Below are 20049 nucleotides of genomic sequence, written 5' to 3'. Positions count from 1 at the left end.
TTAATTATAAGGATAACTTACATTATGGGGCTTAGTATTCTGCACGTGGTGGTGCGGATGTGAACGAAGGTGCTCCAGGAAAGGCAGGAAGACATGAGGCTGCTGCTGATCAGGGATTCCCCCTCCGCCGACTGCAGCGGCGGCGGCATATTGCGCTGCTATCTGCTGCTGCAGCTCGATGGCGCGTCTCTCTTGCGCACGACGGGTGTCCACAGACTGGTTTGGCAGCGAGGCCTGGAAAGAAAGAAAAATACAATGATTAGAACGAGTATCGACAACGAGGTTTATTTACTCCATAATAATAACAAACTTCACAATATCTTCTCAATACTAATAATGCAAAGTGGTTTATATATTATTATCTTTGATCTCTTCAAAATTCGACTGCATTTTCCATCCAATGCGATGTTAGAAGATTGGATTGTCTATGAATAAACTCTCGTTTGAGGCAGGAAGATGAGGGTAGGATAAAAGAGGATATGGCATGGCAATAAGACACATGTTAGTTAATGTGACTTTCTTATCATCAGAGCTTATGACGTGATTCCTCTAAATTTATAATAGTTTTCAAATCAGGACAAAATGTAATAAAGACAATTTTATTATTGAAACCAGAAAAATAGAATATTATTAATCACACTATTTCCGTTCATACTGGAGTGAACTTTTTAATGATTGTCGTTTTTACTATTTAAAAAAAATGTGATTATGTTATAGTACTTATAGTCCTATTATAGATTTATTTAGTTTGCAGATAATTATATATTCAACTATTGAACCTCTCATTTTACGACTTTTGAACATGGGAAATTTCCAGAAATTTAGAGTAGATATCATTTTAATAGATGCAGGGACACGTATAAGGCTGAAAATGTACTTCAATATTCCATAAATCTATGTTTGAACATGTACCGTTTAAAAAAAAATTAAAAAAAAATCGGTTAGGTACATGTTCAAACATGCGCGTTAACATAATTTTACTTCCTACTTTATTTATAGTTTGTCAATTTATGGCTACGGCCGTATGTTGTAGCTTAACCACTAGGGAATGACAAAAGAAATGGCGTATTTCAAAAAAATACTACCTTATTCTTAGGTCAATAATTATTATAAAGCAATCATTATTCATAAGATGTTTATCACACTTGAATGGTCAAAGACATAGCTTATAATAAGTATCTTTAGAATCATCATAAAATGTGTTAATCTTGCCGATTTTTTGAATAATAAAATGCCTAATTCTTGTCAAATTTGGGATCACAGAGATTATCAATATAATTTTTTATCGTGAATATTTTACAAAAATTATCTCATAATAAATTATACTAATGGTTTCATAAATGCGTTTGAAAATTAATAAATGTAAAAAATCTTAACACCACTGCACAGTTATGTACCGAAATATGACTATATTCTAAAACATTAGAGCGAGAGGTTTAAAAGAATACTATTTTATGTAACAAAAATACTTTATGCAGTCATCAAATGTTTAAAATAACTATAAAGGATAATAAGGCTTCAAAATTATATAAATAGATTATCTACAACGTTTAAGGAGTGTCCAGGATCATGGTTTGAAAATACAAGAAAAACTCAATTTTGACCTTCGACGAGCATGTCCCCCCTTAATGCATATCGGGACTGGCTGATTAGTTGACCGGGATTCCGGGACGTAACTTCAATCCTGGACAATCCCGGTAAAACCGGCACATGCTGTAAAGATATGATACATATTCATGGTTTTTAACGTGTGTATTTTATGGGTTGGTTATTAATCATTTGTTTTTTACTGAATTCCGCGTATCTACTTAGTTAGGTTGTTTCATAGTTGTGTGTGTTTTCAATAACGTGATATTTATTGAGTGTTTATTCCTTACTCTTGGTTGAACGAAATAAATGTGGAATATCTTTTAATATTGGTGGAAACGGATTATAGAGAAAAATAGAAAATATCTTTTTAAACCTTAGTGTCGACGTAACGCCACCATAGAAAAAGAAAAACACAGTAAGTGCCTACTTTTCTAGTTGTATATGTATACATTCGTGTGATTTATCCCGTGTTTTATTTGCAATGATAAATTGTTTCAGAAAGAATGGAATGTATCGTGTCTATTTCGGTATTCCAAAGAACTGGAATAATAACCAAAAGATAAATAAAGCAGGCAATAGCCTCCTACATTTACTTTGACATAAATCAAGCTCTGTTTTTAATTCGTCGAAAATTAATTGCAATAAAAGACGGAAAGCATGGTCGTTGCCGTCCCAAATAAATTACCTCGCCTGTACCAAATGAATAATTGGATGATATAACTTTTTGATATCGAAAAAAGGCGGGACGCTATTCGAAAATAGACGTCACTCTCAGCATCATCTGTGCGACCAGTGACGGATCGAGGGTAATAAATTGCCGACACATCAAGGTCTAGTAGCAATAATTATATTGTAACTACATAGAATGTTGGAATGCAAGGGCGAATCAAAAATGTGTTTTTTTTAGTTTTCATGATTACTTTCTAACTGCTGGAAAATATGTTTTTTGTAATGCAGTATTTTTTAATTATCCCTTGTTTCTTTATAATTTAGTATTGTTTTTTCAATTAAGTTTGCACAGGACGTAGGTACTAACATATGCATTATACATTGCCCATAGGCCAGGGACGATGACGTAAATTGCTAAGATTACCACATAAAAGTATGTTAAGGTATGGTGAATTTGAGTGCATCAGTACCTATGTCATAAATATTTTTGATTTAGATTAATCTTAAACTATCAAGATAGTTAATGTTTCACTCGACAACGATTGTGCACGTGCAGTGAAAAAATATACCAAATGTTTTTCGACTTTCAAAACTTTGTATTATAAAAAATACAGCACCTCCACTCTATTATTTTATCTTTCTCTATTCTGAAATGGCAGTCAGTCAATGAGTGTATACCTAAATAATATTGTAAACTAGTGTCTACGTTTTGTGAACTAAAATCGCTCTCGTATTCTAATAGCAATCGATTAGCAATTAATAAAATTATAGTAATCGATCAAATTTACCGTTTTATATTATTATAAATTGACAGTGACATCTATGAATAAAACCTATAGCTATTTTTGAGAACATTCTCTCCTTTGTTACACAACTAAACGTTATATTGAATTATTGGCTAATCAAATTTCGAAAACTGGAAATTAAATATGCGCTCGGGGAAAATTTACGTTTATGGCAATCACATTAAGCGCCCAAAGAGATGGTTCGGCGCTGGATGTGTCACATAGCAGATTGAAAACCGGCATATGCCGCGAAGGTATTTAAGCTATTTTCCTCAGATGTATCTTGGTCAATCTGTGAGGCAGTTTCGGAGATAAGATTTGGCATAATTCTACGTTTACGCAAAACGCTGCATAATATTTATGATTTATTGCGCGCGGCGGAAGTTGTCATAACAGATAGGGGGTTCAAGCTACAATCTCTTCCATTTTATGACTAAAGCCGGTTTTTATCAAGAACTACCGTTGCTAAATGTCTGATTAGTATATTTTGTGCATGGCCCCCACATTCTGAAGCGGGCCCCCAGGCTAGGATCTTTGACGGGCCCTCTACCTATCGCTAAAGATAAAGGCAGTGTGACGCTCTACAGTAGCGTTTTCCAAATGGTGTACGCGGTAAAATTAATGTGTAGGTACCTATATTTAGTGTTTTTTGTATATTTGAATTATGGAGTTGTCGAGTATCGATACACATATAAAAATTGTATCGTACAACCACATAATTTTAAATAATACTAATATTGAATATAAGTAGCGCCACAGGCGACTTTTTTTTACTATTCGAGAGAATTTGTGATGTGTGTTTAATAGGCCATCCATGGACTGAAACCGTATGCGGTTTCGAACCGTGTGCTATATACTAAGCTTATCTTTTCTGGTCATGGAAATATATTTCCACACAGTATATTATAAGCATCTAATCGTATCCGTTTATACCATACACTTACACTTACAAAGTCTGTGAAAATATATTTTCATGAACAAAAATCATAAGTTTAGTATGGCACACGGATCTAAACCGTATACGGTTTCAGTCCATGGATGGCCTCTAAATCACTTACCTATCTGGTCGATTTGCCACGCCGGGCCCTTCCTGAGCCCGGGCCTCCAGGCTAGAGCCCTGTCAGCTCCCCCTTTGTGGGGGCCATGATTTTGTGCTTGTATTGGAGAAGGCAAATATTTTATCCATATTCACTCAATGACAATAACGAAATGAAATTCATTAATTGTTATTAAATATAAAAATAGTTTGGACTACATGTATTAATTATGTTTTTTTTTGTATTACAACACTTGAAGATAATATCAACTCCAAAACATATTTTTTAATGTTGTGGTTGAATTAGTACCTATAGAAAAAACTAATATTCCGTAGGTTGGTACATTGTACAATAACGTCAAACAAGATGGCTGGTATGGTGACGTTTCGTTATAGGTAATTAACGTATGACGTTTATAGGTAGATATATTGTCTTTTTGTGAAGGTGCATATAAATAATTTCAATAATGGTGTTCAATCTTGTTTTACGATTGCAATAACATGGCAGTTTTTTTAACAAAAGTCAATGTTAGGTACAAATGAATCAGTAAGGCGGTATGACATGCAATTAATTTAATTGTCACTCATAGCATCTTCTTCTAAGCTTCACTTTCAAATATTTAGGTTCTGTCCGTGTGGCCAAAGATTTCTTCAACTTTTTTGGCATAAGTACACGCATTGAGATATAATAAAGCAATTTAAGATTGCTTGATTGTTTTTTTTAATAATGGATGGTTAGGTACCAATTATTATTTCCTTTTGTCTGTTATCAAGGCTTTCATTATATACCTAATAAAAATCTAACTTCAAATCACTCATTGCCATCAAAATTATACAGTGGTTGAATTTGAAACACCTCGATTATAATCCCTAACATTTAGGAATCGGTTATCATTAGCTAGTCAAAGTATAAACGGAGAGAATCTGTGAACGAACGAAAACGACATAAGAATAAATTTGTCAAATTGTGGTTAGGCGAAAACTCTTAAAACTAAAAGGTTCTACTTGATTGCTGCTGTCAGCTGGATCTATTAAAATAGAATATTTTTATATGTCAAAAATATTATTTTCCACTCGGAGGAAAATCTATATTATTTTCGAATGACATTCTGAATTAAATAGACTGAAATAAATTCACCAAATTGTCATGAATATTATTTTTACTGGGTACCTATAATCAAGAATGACTTTTTCGCACAACACGAGTACCTACATCACTAATTGAATTGTTTTGTCATTTAGTTATGTGTTGACTGGATATAGAGGTAGGTACGTAAATGGATTTTGGTATTAATTGTCTAATTGATAAAATATCTAACAATTTTGAATTATATTCAAGATGTCCATGTAAAGCGTCAATTACATTGAGCTACCTACTTTACGAGCTGTTTGTTGGTGAATTTAATAGCGGGCGATTCAGCTACTGCGATTATGATGATGACACACAAAACTTTCCATTCGCTGAGAAGCCACAAGCCAGTGACTATTTTGACAGAACGTAGTTCGTTTTTTTACCGGGAGGTTGCTACTGCGCAGTACTGCGTAGGCCCACGCGCCGGCGTGTAGCGTGTAAAGTTGACAGGTTTTCAACTTTTCTCGGTAGTGTTTACAATTTGCTTGTTTTGTTAGCTTGTTCGATGATTACACTGGGCGACTTTACAGGCAGATTGTAAATTCGCCAACAAACAGCTCGTAAAGTAGCTCAATGTAATTGACGCTTTATTAATATGCCGCTAATTCGGTAGGGAAGTTCACTTGTTTCCTGTTGGGTGATGGCTATAATGCTACGTAATATAGGTATGTATACGGTTACGCACAGAACAGTGATAAATGGATATTATACGTAAGCAACGGTAATTTTTCAGTAGGCAGAGAAATTTCTAAGATAAAAATGGGATTGGTAAAATTAAGAAACTGCAAATGGTCAAGTGCTAATATACAATTTCGATCAAGACTTTTTTTTTATAATAAAATACAATACCTACTGAGACTTATACCTACTCTTAATCCCATATCGTCGGTGTTTTGTAAAAAGGGCGAATCAACCATTTTGGCGAAATCGAGATTTTAATGCAAATACAATATGTACCCCACTAGCTTTGTTGTGTAAAAACGGCGAATTTTTATCTCCACAGGAAAGTACTTAAAAACGATAATCGACTAAAATTAAATTAATTAAAATTACGAAATAAAAAGCAAATGTGAGATATTAGGCCTTTTAAAATATTATATAATAATACCTATTATAATGACAGTATTCTTTCTAAGCTTTATTATAAACTTGTTAGATATTTATAATCATCTACAGGTAAAAAACAAATAAATGTCAAAAGTTAAAAATCCTCCTCCTGTAAAGTAGCATTTTGGTTAATTCTCCCTTTTTACAAAACACCGACGATATAAAGATCATATAATGAATATTAAAAAATACTAAAACTGAAAATGTTCTACGAACAGGGACGTGACTACATGGGACAGGGAGCAAAACAATAATGGAAACTGTAACAAAGTTTACTTTAAGCGTCAATTACATTGAGCTTGTTTACGAGCTGCTTATTGGCGAATTTAAAAGCGGGCGGTTCAGCTACTGCGATTTCATGATTACACACAAAACTTTCCATTCGCTGATAAGCCACAAGCCAGCGAGCGATTTTGACGGAACGTAGTTCGTTTTTTTACCGGGAGGTCGCTACGCTCCATAACAATGTTTCCAAACGTCAAAAATGTAAATTTCAAAATGAGTAGTTCGTTTTTCCACCACCATCGCTCTACTGCGCAGACGCAGTAAGCCCACACGCCGGCGTGTAGTGTGAAAAGTTGACCGGCTTTCAACTTTTCTAGGTGGAGTGTTTACAACCTGCTTATTAGCTTATTCGATGATTACACTGGGCGAATTTACAGGCAGATTATAAATTTGCCAATAATCAGCTCATAAAAAAGCTCAATGTGATTGTGGACGAATATTGGATAATAAAGAACAGGTATTATGTTATTTTCTATAGTTACCTACTAATGTAGGTACTTATACTTAATATAATATGCATTAAAGTATGTCACGTAAACGAAACGCGAATTCAATATTAGTAATAATTATATGAGAACGTTCAGGTGGGTTTTGTATTGACTGTCATCAAGTCGTGAGCCGAAATAAGCTTCAGATTCTTGGTCCATGGCGATTGGCTTTCCCATTTCATCTTATTAACCTGTTCTGTGTTGTAGGAAGCCACAAACGAAATTTAAGGTAGGTACAGTAACATACATTTATTGATATTAATGTAAATTATAATTTTCGCTCCTGACCGGAGCATACAATCCTCTACAAAGTGGAGACTTCACATACTTTGCATGGGGAATAGTTATTATCTTTTCTCCAAACCCATCAAGCCCTAGAACACATATAAAAAAACACCGGTGAAAAACCACTTGATTTTTTTTCCACGTGCGGGGTTCGAGCCCGCACCCAAGGATTCGGAGATTGGCGCTCTGCCAGCTGTTGCACTTGGGGGTTGGGGCTCTGTGGAAACGTTCAACTAGAAATATTGACTTTATATATATAAAAAGTAAGCCATTCAGATTCAACAGAAACTTTGAATATTTACGTCATAGATATTATAAATATAGTGTCTGTATTTATAAAATAATTTGGCATTCAGAAGACAATTTGAGGAAAAAGTGTGGGATATGGTTTATTAAATTTAATATAAGCCCTTGATATGTAATGTAGGTTGGTAGCAGTGACGTCCCTAGACAAAATGCCGCCCCTGGGCAGCGCCAAAATGTCACCCCAATTTTCATACAGTATTGTGTATCACCATGGACGTCGAAGGGCAACGGAAGTAAACTAGACATTGCGAACTCGACAAAAAAATACAGTCCTATTAAACCTTTTATGTTAATTAATACTTTGGACGCGGAAGACGCACACGGCGCGTAATGACCAGGCGGCCGATCGATGTAATTAACGTGCATTTTAAAGGGGGCAATTAAAAAATCATTATCGACTCAGCAGCGAATGAGTTAATACATTTTTTGTGCAGTGAGATGATTTTTTAATGGAAAGATATTTTCGTTCTTATTAAGTTTAGGTAGCTATTTCTGTATATTATACCTAATGATTCTCCTCGATTTGCCGCCCTTCGAGTAACTGCCGCCCCTAAGCAACGCTCAATCTGCCTACCCCCACGGGACGTCACTGGTTGGTAGCAGTGGCGTGCAGTGATTTTTAGTTGTAGCGATTATTATTATCTACTTAGGGTACCTAAGTAATTGAATCTTTACAGATGTAGTACATATAGTTATGGTATATAATACTTATACAACAAGTACCTATGGTGGAGTTAAATTTACCATGCAATTGCTCGACAAATATATTATAATACTAGGTATTACCTACATAGGGATGCTTCGCATCTACAGCATCTATAAACCGCACACCACTAGTAAGTGTTGATTATTATTTAAAAAATTAGGGAAATCTATCTTTCTCACGATTATTTGAATATTTTTTAGTTGTTATTTTGATGTAGGTATAGTAATATTACACGTTCATGAAGCAATATATTTACCTACTACAATAGACAATAAAGATATATGTTGATATTACCTATTAATGTATCAAAACATCGTTATTAATTTTAAAACCGAGAACACCTGACATGTTGGTAAGTACTAAATTTAGAAAAATAAATTAGGTATAATGAGTAGATACGTCATTCTCGATAGTAAATCATAGTAAGCCAAGTCTTGTCAGATTGTGTGGCTGGGCAGGCCGGGAACCCGATCGAACACAAACAGATGGTTACCTTAGAGATGTGTGAACGCGAAATGGACTGACCCTTCCGCATTATTTTAATATCGTTTACGTCAATCCAAGTCCGCGTCATTACACTCCTAGCGCGTTTTAAATATCATTCTATGAATACACATTGTTTATTAATAAACGGACAAGTGCGACCGGCTTGCTTGTCTATGGACACCGACATTGTAACAACGGCGCCATTCGAACGAGAAACATCATTCGAAAATCGAACACATTACGCTGGACGCACAAGCAAATCAGAAAACCTCTATGTTATATGTAGCTAAATAAAACCTCTTAAAATATATTATAGGTATATTTTGATTATTGAGTTTTAATTTGATAATATACGATTACGAATACGTATAATATTATGACGATACAAAAAAACGTACAAAGCTTTACTAAACTAAACCTCATTTTATGTGAAAACTAGTTATCTACTATTTAATTTAAAAAATACAGAGATTCTCTATTGGTTAAGATAAATAAAGTGAAATCAATACGGTTGTCTATATTTATACAAATTTAGGATAAGAAGTCAATGAATGTTCTTGATTATGATGAAATTATTGATAAACAATTTACAAAATATGGGATGGCTCACGGGATTTTTACAGGCCTGTATGAATCATTCTGTACTCACACATGTTGTATTACTGCATAGGTACACGTACGTGTGTATGATTTTCATACTATTTCAAAAGTTTTACACTCATGTACAGATTTTTTCTTATCGTTAACATACATACAAATTAGATTTTTTTGAAACGTTGAAGCTTACCTATGTTTGTGGCATGTGTATTATGAATACATAGGTATGTAGGTATATTTTATATCCAATAATAATAATATTACATTTTTTAACATTCGAATAAAGAATAGAACTTAATTCATAATTTTATATTTAATTTAAGTATGATACAATAAAGATTAATTGAAAAATATGGATCATAATATCTCGTAGTCTTGTCTATTTCCTTGCCCATTGGTTCCTTTTGTAGTCTTTCCTCATGCACCTCTCCATGCCACGCAGTGACGTCCCTAGACAAAATGCCGCCCCTAGGCAGTGCCAAAATGCCGCTCCATTTTTTTAAAAAGTATTTTTAATCATCCTTTCATGACTCCAACATTTAAGAAATGTGTTGGGTTGGTATGGATACATTAGGTACCTACTAACAAAATATATATCTACCACTAAAACATACAAAATTAAATTTATACATATTTTTTTCCCAAAAGTGGGGATTTTTTGACGTTACTACTATACTAATACTAAAATCGTGGACCAAGAGCGGTAGATGGATCGCTCTGTGAGGGGGGGGGGGCATGCATCTTTAGTGTCGACGGCAGATAAATCCGCACGTGTCACTAAGGACATCGGACGTTTAAGGCCAACGGAAGTATACTAGACATCGCGAACCCGATAAAAAAATTGCAGCCTTGTTAAACTTTTTATGTTAATTAATACATTTTTTGTTTCTAACCAGTGAGCTGATATGTTTAATGAAAAGAAATTTTCGTTGTTACTAAGTTTAGGTAGGTAGCTATATCTAAGTATGCCAAATGATTCTCATCGATTTGCCGCCCTTCGAGTAACTGCCGCCCCCAAGCGACGCTCAATCTGCCTACCCCCACGGGACGTCACTGATGCCACGTTGCGCTATTCGCAATTATCGGATTTCTCAAACACTAAGCGTCCATATTTTACACGTATATGTGAGCATTGGTTGAACACTTTATGTTTTTGACATAATGGGAGGCAACTTTTGACGATACTATTCAGACGCTCAAATGCACTCCATGTCAGTTTGGTTCTGGGAGCAATCTCACGATGTGACAGAGGTCGCTAAGCGGATGGAATGGCAAAGGGCTGGACATGGTAACTCGACGAGTGGATACCTGCTGGACACAATGGGTACTAAACGACCACAGAGCCACACCAAACCTGCTGGATATACGAACTCATAAAGCTCGGTGGATTTAAGTGGCAGCGAATAACTAGGGACCGATCCAGCAGTGGATCGACGCCGGCCGTGACTTTCCATGATGATGATGAGACAGATGTGTTTATTGAAAAATAAATATTGATATATCCACACTTAGGCATGTACGAATCTTCTTCGACATCAATCCGTTAATCCTATGAGTGAGTATTCTCCATTCATGCCCTCCTTCCAATTCTGTTATATAAAGAACTTTACAATTTTACCGAGCTTTTCCGCCCTTCCTAATGCCATTACGTATTTCAGTTCTTCTACGTGTTAAAAGACATCTATCTACAAGTCGCAGCTCTACTCTTGTGTCGCTCAAATTTGTGGCATTGTACCGTTATGTGTACGAATCGCTTCACCCCTCGAGAACATCAAAAATTTAGCTATAAAATGACCTGATGTTAACCTTAAAATTATTGTATGATACCTACTGTATTATTACTTAATAATACAGTGGAATATATACAGAAAAATAGTATCTAATTTAATACTGACCTCTACGTAGTACCTAATCATAAGCTTTGTATAAAAAATAAATATACTTATACAAATAATCTGAATCATGAATAATCTAAATATTGGATGTATCTAATTAAAGTTTATTTAAATGTCACGGAATAATAACAATTATTTTTAACGTGTCACCTAACAGTTTACAATGAAAATAGGTTTCTTTATTTATATTTAAATCAATTTTTAACACTTAATTGAAAAATAATAATTTAATTTGCATTCGAATGCTTTCATAAAATTTTATTGTCTATGCTGCACAACAGGTCAAGAAAATTTAGTCACTCATATAACAAAACCATACATTTAAATAATGCATTTATTTACCATTGAATACTATAAAATAATGGCACAAGTCTGTTTACTAGAAGCCAGGCGGGAACAGTGGTAATTTTCATAGCCGATTTTGTGAAAATTCATGAATTCAAGAATAATAACCTAACCTAACAAATAATCCAGTATATCGGCTATTTTTAAAAATCGTTTGCCACTGGCTGGTGGTTTAAATAATTTTGATGACTCTACACTATTTTATTTAGTATCTACTGCTTCACTGGTAATAGGCTACATGTATTAATTTAACTAAAGTAATTATCTACTTTAAATACAAACTATTTTATAAAGCTACTAACACACTGTATAAATACAATGTATTATCTTGATTGATATATTGTAACAGATCAAAAATAACGAAATCAAATTAGGAAAATGTCTTGTATTATGGGTTAAGCGACAAATTTTGTTTCAAAGACTTCAATCTCACAAAAACAAACAGCGTTGGTAACCTGTTGCGTACAGGCATTTTTAATTAAAATGCTAACAAAATTAATTGCCTCACGTGCCAAAAAATAAATAATTCCTCACTACAAAATTGAAATTGTCAAGGACCTTGGTGATGATTTCAATCTTGTCCATACACAAAAAAAAATGCTGAAAAAAACACAACTGAAATATATTATTTTGTAGCGTTGAGCTAAATATACCCGGCTATACGAGAATATTATATTTATTCTTGTACTGCTGTATTCTTTAAAAATCTATTTCCGTGGTTCGGGTATCTTATTTTAAATTTAATACATCGCCGGTGTTCCCAACGACTTTTTTCTTATTAATAACTGTGTATTTATCCCAGGAGCATATATTATAATATACACACGGTGAATAAAAACTTGTAATTTATTGTTTCAGTTTTCCGTTTTTTTTTTCATTACATTAATTTCACAATTTGTTTTGTAAGTTCTAAGTTGCAACTGATGTATATTACAAGTACTTTTATTCAATGTGCAGTAATTATAAACCATTTTACATGACGTGTATTATATTTAAATTGTCGGTACTGTTCGGTTATGAGGAATACAGCGGCAAACACATTTTGAAAATAGCCGATATACTGGATTATATGTAAGGTTAACCAAACCAAACCTAACCTAATCTAACCCAACCTAACCCAACCTAAACTAACCCAAACTAACAAATAATCCAGTATATCGGGTATTTTCAAAATGTGTTTTCCGCTGTATTCCTCATAACCGAACAGTACCAAATTGTCTTTTACATAGGGGTGTTTATTTTATTTTAACCCATGTTAGTAGGTACTTGCATCATGTCATGTTAAAGTAGATAAATAATGTAGGCTCATAAAAAAATTATATCCAATATCTTATCATTCCAGTAACGAGGTCCAGGGAAAAGAAGAACGTCTTTACTCGAGAATTTTAGAGACTAGTGTGTGATTAACATTACATCATTGTTTGAATTTGAAGCAGCGACAGACAGGGAAAAGGTGGCTAAAATAATCGCTCAGTGACGCTCAGTGAAAGTACAGATAAAAACTTCCGTGATTGGTACAAGGTGTGCAGCTCCATCAAGCTATTCCAGGTAGAAAGTGATAGAAGATCCTCTTGGTGGTGACCGACCTTCAATAGATGTTGTCATGAGAAGAATAAGTTTCTTCCAGTAATAAGCAGCTTCAAAAATTGTATGGTAGATAGATGGATTATTAATAATTTAGATAGTTGATTGGTAGCATCGGAATAATACATGTAAGTCTCTGGGTTTTTATTTGGGTTGGGTTTAAAAAACTGATGTCAATTAATTTGCGATATGTACCCTTGTTGCAATGTATTTAGACATAATTTTTCAACCACATTCACCTGTTTAGGATATGATATGAGCAGGATCGTTTACAGATAATCCGACACTTCTTTAGCTCTAGTAAATCAAAATTAATCACAATTATTAAACATTAAGTCTATACCTTGGGAGCCAGTGTAAGTTTAGTCCGAAAGAAAAATTTACGGGAAAACGTAATTCAAGATGTTTTATGCTGATAATGTTATTGTACTTACGGCTTGATTCAAGGACCATATAACTAAACCACGATGGTAATACTAGATATTGCATATTTGAATAAATGGTAATAATTTGAACGAAATATGCAATCGAAAATATTCATTTATGAATACGCACTGCATTGCATTCGATGATGATAATCAATAACTAGGACTATCATCGTGATTCGCAATTCAGTGCTATAGCCTGAATATAGTTAACCTTTCTGGTGGTAATAATTACGGGATTCTGATATGAATAATTTACACATTAGAAAATGAGAGATTTACCAATTATTTTTTTATTTGTATTTGTAAAAAAAGAAAACGTAAATCTTGTGTTGTTTTCACTGCTATATTATTTTACGCAAGTCTACATATAAATAACACAAAATTATAGGATTATCAGAAGACATTACGATAATCGCAATTTTTGACTTTTGATAGCTCGACTTTTTTATTCGTTCATTGATCAGTAGCATGGCATAGACAAATCGGACGATTTATTGTCCTCGGACTTTTGGCTCGCCAATGGAGTGCTGGCATTAAAAGTTAGATTGGGCCTGAAAGAAAAATATAATAATCTATTTACACAACCTGTATTTTTTCAGATAAATCAAACTTTAGTTTAGACACTGGCTCTGAGATTCAAATATTATTTATTCTTTCATTACTGGTTTACGATGTTTATATGTTATCAATAATCGATTTCCATGCGTTAGGAAAGATGACGGGGATTCCTAAATAATTTACTAAATATTGGTTTTTATAATATGCACACATCAATCAATACATCCATAAGTGAGGGGTTATCACAACTTTCCAAACTCCCTACTCGTCCCACATTATATTTATAAGAGTCGTTTACACGCGCGTCATAGGTTTTATTTCGACAGAATCGTTAGAAAAGCTGTCATAAAATATTAAAACAACACGCGCGATTATTCTCTATTAGCAGGCGAGATATTATGATATCAAATGGACATAAAATAAGTGTTAAATGCGGATACAAGTAATTGGTTGCAACTGATTGACATGGATTCAAATTAATAATAATGACAATCGTTCACAACATATTGATTTAAATTTTTGCAATCCATAATTGGATTATTTATTTGTCTTGATTTATATCGCACCGTGAGTGTAAAACCATAGCAAGTGCAAATTTTTCAATTTCGAGATTTAAATGCAAAACAACTGCAAAAGTCATAAACTTGATAATGTATAATTGAAGTTACTGCAAACTTAAAAATTTTCATTAAAAAAGACAGATATTTGGGTTTTACAATACAAAGATTTACTTCCATTGTTAATGTAAAACCATAGTATCTGCAAATGATTATCCATGACTAATTGTGAAACCCGAGCATCAGACGCATTCTTTTCGTGAATGCAATGTGGCATTGTTTTTATTATTGTGATAGCAGGCAATTATTGAAATGATCAGTGCTAAGACTTTGATAACGCATCCAGACGTATTCTACAACACATTATTGTTTCCTTTGATTCAAGTAATGTAGTGCAGTGTATTTTGTTTTTATCAAATATGAGTTTAAGGATTCGAATGATGGTGGAGTTAGCTTTAAAAGCTGAAAAACTTCTAAAAAGGTAAGACTTTGTGATAAATATTATACTAAAATGATATACAAAACTAACCTTAATATTATTATTGTTATGAAACTTATTATTATCGACTTATCTTATGTACCTATGTATTTATTTTATGCACCTACAATAATAAACTCTTTCAATTAACACAACAGTATATCAATCAGATCTATGATATTTTTGTTTTTGCAATGTTACAAGTTTTCAAAAATGTGACAAGTACATTTCCTGATGCTGAAGAACCCATGTTGGATATAGATAAGGATGCTGCTGGTTTGCAAGAGGAACAATACCCATTATAATATAAGCTTTTTTCAACCAAACAAGGACCTATGTGACTTTTGTGAAAAATATAAAAATTGCAGTAGCGAAGAGAAAAATATAATTCAAGTAAATAATATATGACATTCATCAAAAAAAATAAACAATTATCGAGAACACAGAAGGCGAAAGACGAATAAAATAGTATGTTGCTATAATCTGCAGGCCGTATTATCAACACCAAATGCCCAGATATCAGTGCTATATTATAAAAGAAAGCTTTCAACCCATAATTTTACCATCTTACACACATTAATAATAAAAATGGTTACTGTTTTGTTTAGCATGAAGGGACTACAAACAAAGGGGCCAATGCAATTGGTTCTTGTGTTGTAAAATTTTTGGAAGACCAATCAATTGGGAAGGAAGTAATTTTTTATTCGGATAATTGTGCCGGACAGAATAAAAATAAATTTATTACAGCAATGTATTTATACGCCGTCCAGAATTTTAATATCCCAAAAATCACACACAACTTTTTGGTCGTAGGACACACCTAGAACGAGTGTGACTCTATAACACTCTTGCATAGAGAAACAAAAAAATAGTCTTGAAGCCAGGTCCAATTTATATACCAATACAGTGGATTCCAGTGATTCACTGGAAATTGGCACTGACGAGATTTTTGATTTTCACAAGTTAGCAAATGAAATGGGCAATAATTGTCAACTCAACAAAAATAGTTAAAATGTTAGTTGGGTAGACATTTGCGTTATTGAAGTGAGGAAAAACAATCCTTATTGCCTGTTCTATAAAAATAAGTATGAAACAGAAGTGTTTGATGTAATAAATATTAGAAAACGTCAGGGCGGACGTCAATCAGTACAACTTACACTACACAAAGCATTTATAAAACCACCTCGGATCACCGAAGCAAAATTAAATGACTTGATTTCCCTATGTTCATCAAAAGTGATACCAGAAATACACCACAATTTTTATAAAAAAAACTTTCATCTACACATTTAAATACAGATTCAGATAATAATTGACGTCGATAAAATTAATTATAAAAACAATACAATTATTGTAATTTGCTATTTTTATTTTGGTTTAAAATTGTATGCATCTATTTTAATAAACTATAGTTAGTAAGCTTAAAATATCAAAATATTATAGGTAAATATCATTCTTGATTTATTTAATAATAATATAATATATTATATTATAATGGTATTACCAAAGTTCCCAATAAAAATCTTACTGCAATTCAGGTAACTGTGAAATATCAACATTTTCTATGCATCATGGAAGTGTAAAACCATAGCAACTGCTAAAACTTGTAATCTTGATGGATTTATATGAAAAAAAATAAAATTAATAAAAGAACATGTCATAATGTATACATACACCAAATATTATGGTTTTATTTTAGAAACTCTATTTATCCTGACCAAATGAAAACTTCAAACCCTTATATCTCCAAACTATGTAATTTGCACATACGTTGGTTTTACACTCACGGTGCGATATGTCTGCAACACTGTAACACTGCCCAACAATACAATGTTGCCAAAAATAGTTATTAATTTTTCGGATTAAATTGTTTATACCCTCACATCATGGCCCCCATAAGAGGGGAGGGGGGGGCTGACAGGGCACTAGCCTGGAGGCCCGGCCTCATGAAGGGCCCAGCGTGACGAGTCGACCAGATAAGTGAGATAAACATAATTCACAAATTTTCACATTGATATTAATAATTATAAATATTTGGTTGTACAATGCAATTTGTAACTGTATTTTAATGGATGTACATATTAAAAATACAGAAAATCTCTATAAATACACCTTAATTTTACCACGTACATCATTTCGAAAACGCTACTGCAGCGCGTCACACTGCATTTACCCTTAGCGATAGGTAGGTGGGCCCGCCAAACATCTTAGCCTGGGGGCCCGCTTCAGGATGTGGGGTCCATGCCTCACATCATATTTGGCGTCCTAAAGTGCGTCCAATCATTTTTGGCATGGTAATTAGTGAAAGGCAAAATCAATAAAACATTTTTATCAAATTGTTGTTCTTTAATTAAAGTTTCAAATAATTAATGTTACTAACACTTTTTTGGCTTAGGAATGTCGACGTCATTATTGTCATAATATATTCTGCTTATGCCATTTATAGATGTGTATGTATAACTTTTAACAGCAAGTAAGTATATACTATATAATATAATAGGTAACCTACATTGAAGTAATGTGATTTAGCATATTTGCTGCCTTTGACTTATTCTGCAAGACGAACTCACTTTAAAATAAAAATTGTGTATGTAATGGTGTATCCTTATAAATGTCACCTGTGTGCAAATAATTTGTATTAAATTTATTTATTATTTACCTACGAGTATATTGTTCATTTGAAAACGTGTATAATTAAAAATCATTGCACAGATTGTATGTAGATACCTATATTTTTCTTAAATTCAAACATTTAAAGAAAGAAAACTTTAGACCAGGGGGGGGCAAACTTTTTGGATGGAGGGCCAAATTCAAGAATTCAAAATGAGCGACGGGCCGCAAGTAAAATACCATTTTTAGATATACACTATTTATTATCACGAAAAAAAACATTACAAAAAATTAATGAGAAGAATGAAACTGTTGTACATTTTTGAACATTTTTTTTAAATCCAGGTGTTAATTTTGTAGTTGAATTTCTCAAAACTGCTTATGGGCATCGGAGATATTTGATCGTAAAGAATTTTTATTGAGGTTCATGATCGAAAATGTTTGTTCACATAAATATAGGTTGATCCAAAAATAACGAACATTTTTCTTGCATAATCTTTAAGTTGGTCGAATTTGTCTGAATTAAGGTCTGAATTAATTTTTGTAAAATTTGGAGATTTCTTCACGACCATGCAATTCTCTTAAATCAGTGTCACACTGCAGATCAATAATCTCAAGTTGTAGCTCTGTCGGTACACTATCAATATCTATTGATCTACATACAATATCTACATCCAGAGCGAGATTACAATCCGAAATTTCTTTCCATTCATTCCCAATCGATGTACAACGTAGAAAAGAGTGGTTATATAGTGTGAGACGAGACGCAAGGAAGACGTACTGAAATAATACATTTAAGAAACAAGTTTTTCAAATTTTAATCTATTGTCAATATTTTTTAAAAAATATATAAAAAGTTATTCGTAATCAGAAGTACAATTAATAATGGCGGGCCGCAAAAAAATACCCGGCGGGCCACAGTTTGCCCGCCCCTGCTTTAGACCATTAACTCAGTTTTGAATGCATGAATTGGGTGGGTATGAAGTATGAAGAATAATTTCCACATTTTCGTAACAGATTTCTGCATTACCGACAGATCAGACATTTTTCAAAAGATCACGGTAAAATGTCAATTGACGGAATATGGATGTCCTGCGAGTGTAATATACTATGAACCCTATTCGCCGTTGCTTCATATATTATGCCCTCTGTTTTCATATGCACGGTATGGCTGAAGTTAACCTATAATGGTAGAATAAAGGCAAATAGTACCAACATAGCAGTAAAATATTTAAAAAATAGTCTTTAAATTGAGTTAAGTACGAGTACATAAGGAGTAATTGAATTCATTATTTTTGTTAAATTTACAGTGAAAAAATATTATAAATAGCCTACCATGTATCTAAGTAATAAATAAATAGTTTTTGCAGGCTTTCAATTCAAGAGGTTAGCATGTTAATACTCCTGCTAAAATTTATACTTTCACAACGTGTCATTTAATATACGGTACCTACCTACATATATTTGCTTGTAATTGAATTGTAAATATATGTAAGAATAAAAAAACGAATTGGAAAAGAACGGGAACGTATCACTTAATAACATAAAAACAAAATAATAAAAGATGTTATATTATTAGGATGCTGAAATTATTTTGAAATATACGTATATATGAGTCGATGAAATCATTCTGTACGTTGACTATAGACATAACCTAAATTTATATGAAAATGAAGCGGCAAAAAGGTTACTAAATAATATGTTAGCTGCAAGTCATTTTGCATTCTAGATTAATTCGTTGCAAACTTCACACTGCTATCACTCGCACCTGTCAAAAACTGCAAGCATTTCAAAACAATTATAAATTCACTCAATCAGTCAATTCAACAAGGCGATATTGTAAAGATAACCCTGGAATTGAGTTAGTTGTGAATGGATGGTGTTGTTTTATTAATTACTGCTACAAATAAAATTTAAAGCAGTTATTTTTCAATGTGCCAATATAGACAATGCTAATTTTTTTATGGCTACCAATCCAGACTCACTAAAATAGTGGTGAAATTGTGCATCCGGTATTGTAATACAACATACTAATCTCTCTACTAATTGAAAATTATTTGGTAAAAACAATCATACTTTAAAAAAAATATATTATTATAAAATCATAGTGATTCACCCGTAT

The 20049-nt window shown here is 33.1% G+C and overlaps 1 protein-coding gene across 1 annotated transcript in view; it reads right to left on the bottom strand.

Annotated features, from left to right (window-relative positions):
- Positions 1-20049, bottom strand: part of LOC147078077 (uncharacterized) — a 285121-nt gene continuing 265072 nt past the window's right edge. The window contains exon 4 of the mRNA XM_085940106.1: positions 1-234. Coding sequence (XP_085796232.1) covers positions 1-234 — 234 coding nt within the window. The remainder of the gene's footprint in view (positions 235-20049) is intronic.

Source organism: Rhyacophila brunnea, unplaced genomic scaffold (assembly GCF_057557595.1).
Source record: "Rhyacophila brunnea isolate RB1 unplaced genomic scaffold, BYU_Rbru_1.0 scaffold_12, whole genome shotgun sequence".
Lineage (NCBI taxonomy): Eukaryota > Metazoa > Arthropoda > Insecta > Trichoptera > Rhyacophilidae > Rhyacophila > Rhyacophila brunnea.
This window is presented reverse-complemented; position numbering and strand designations above follow the sequence as displayed.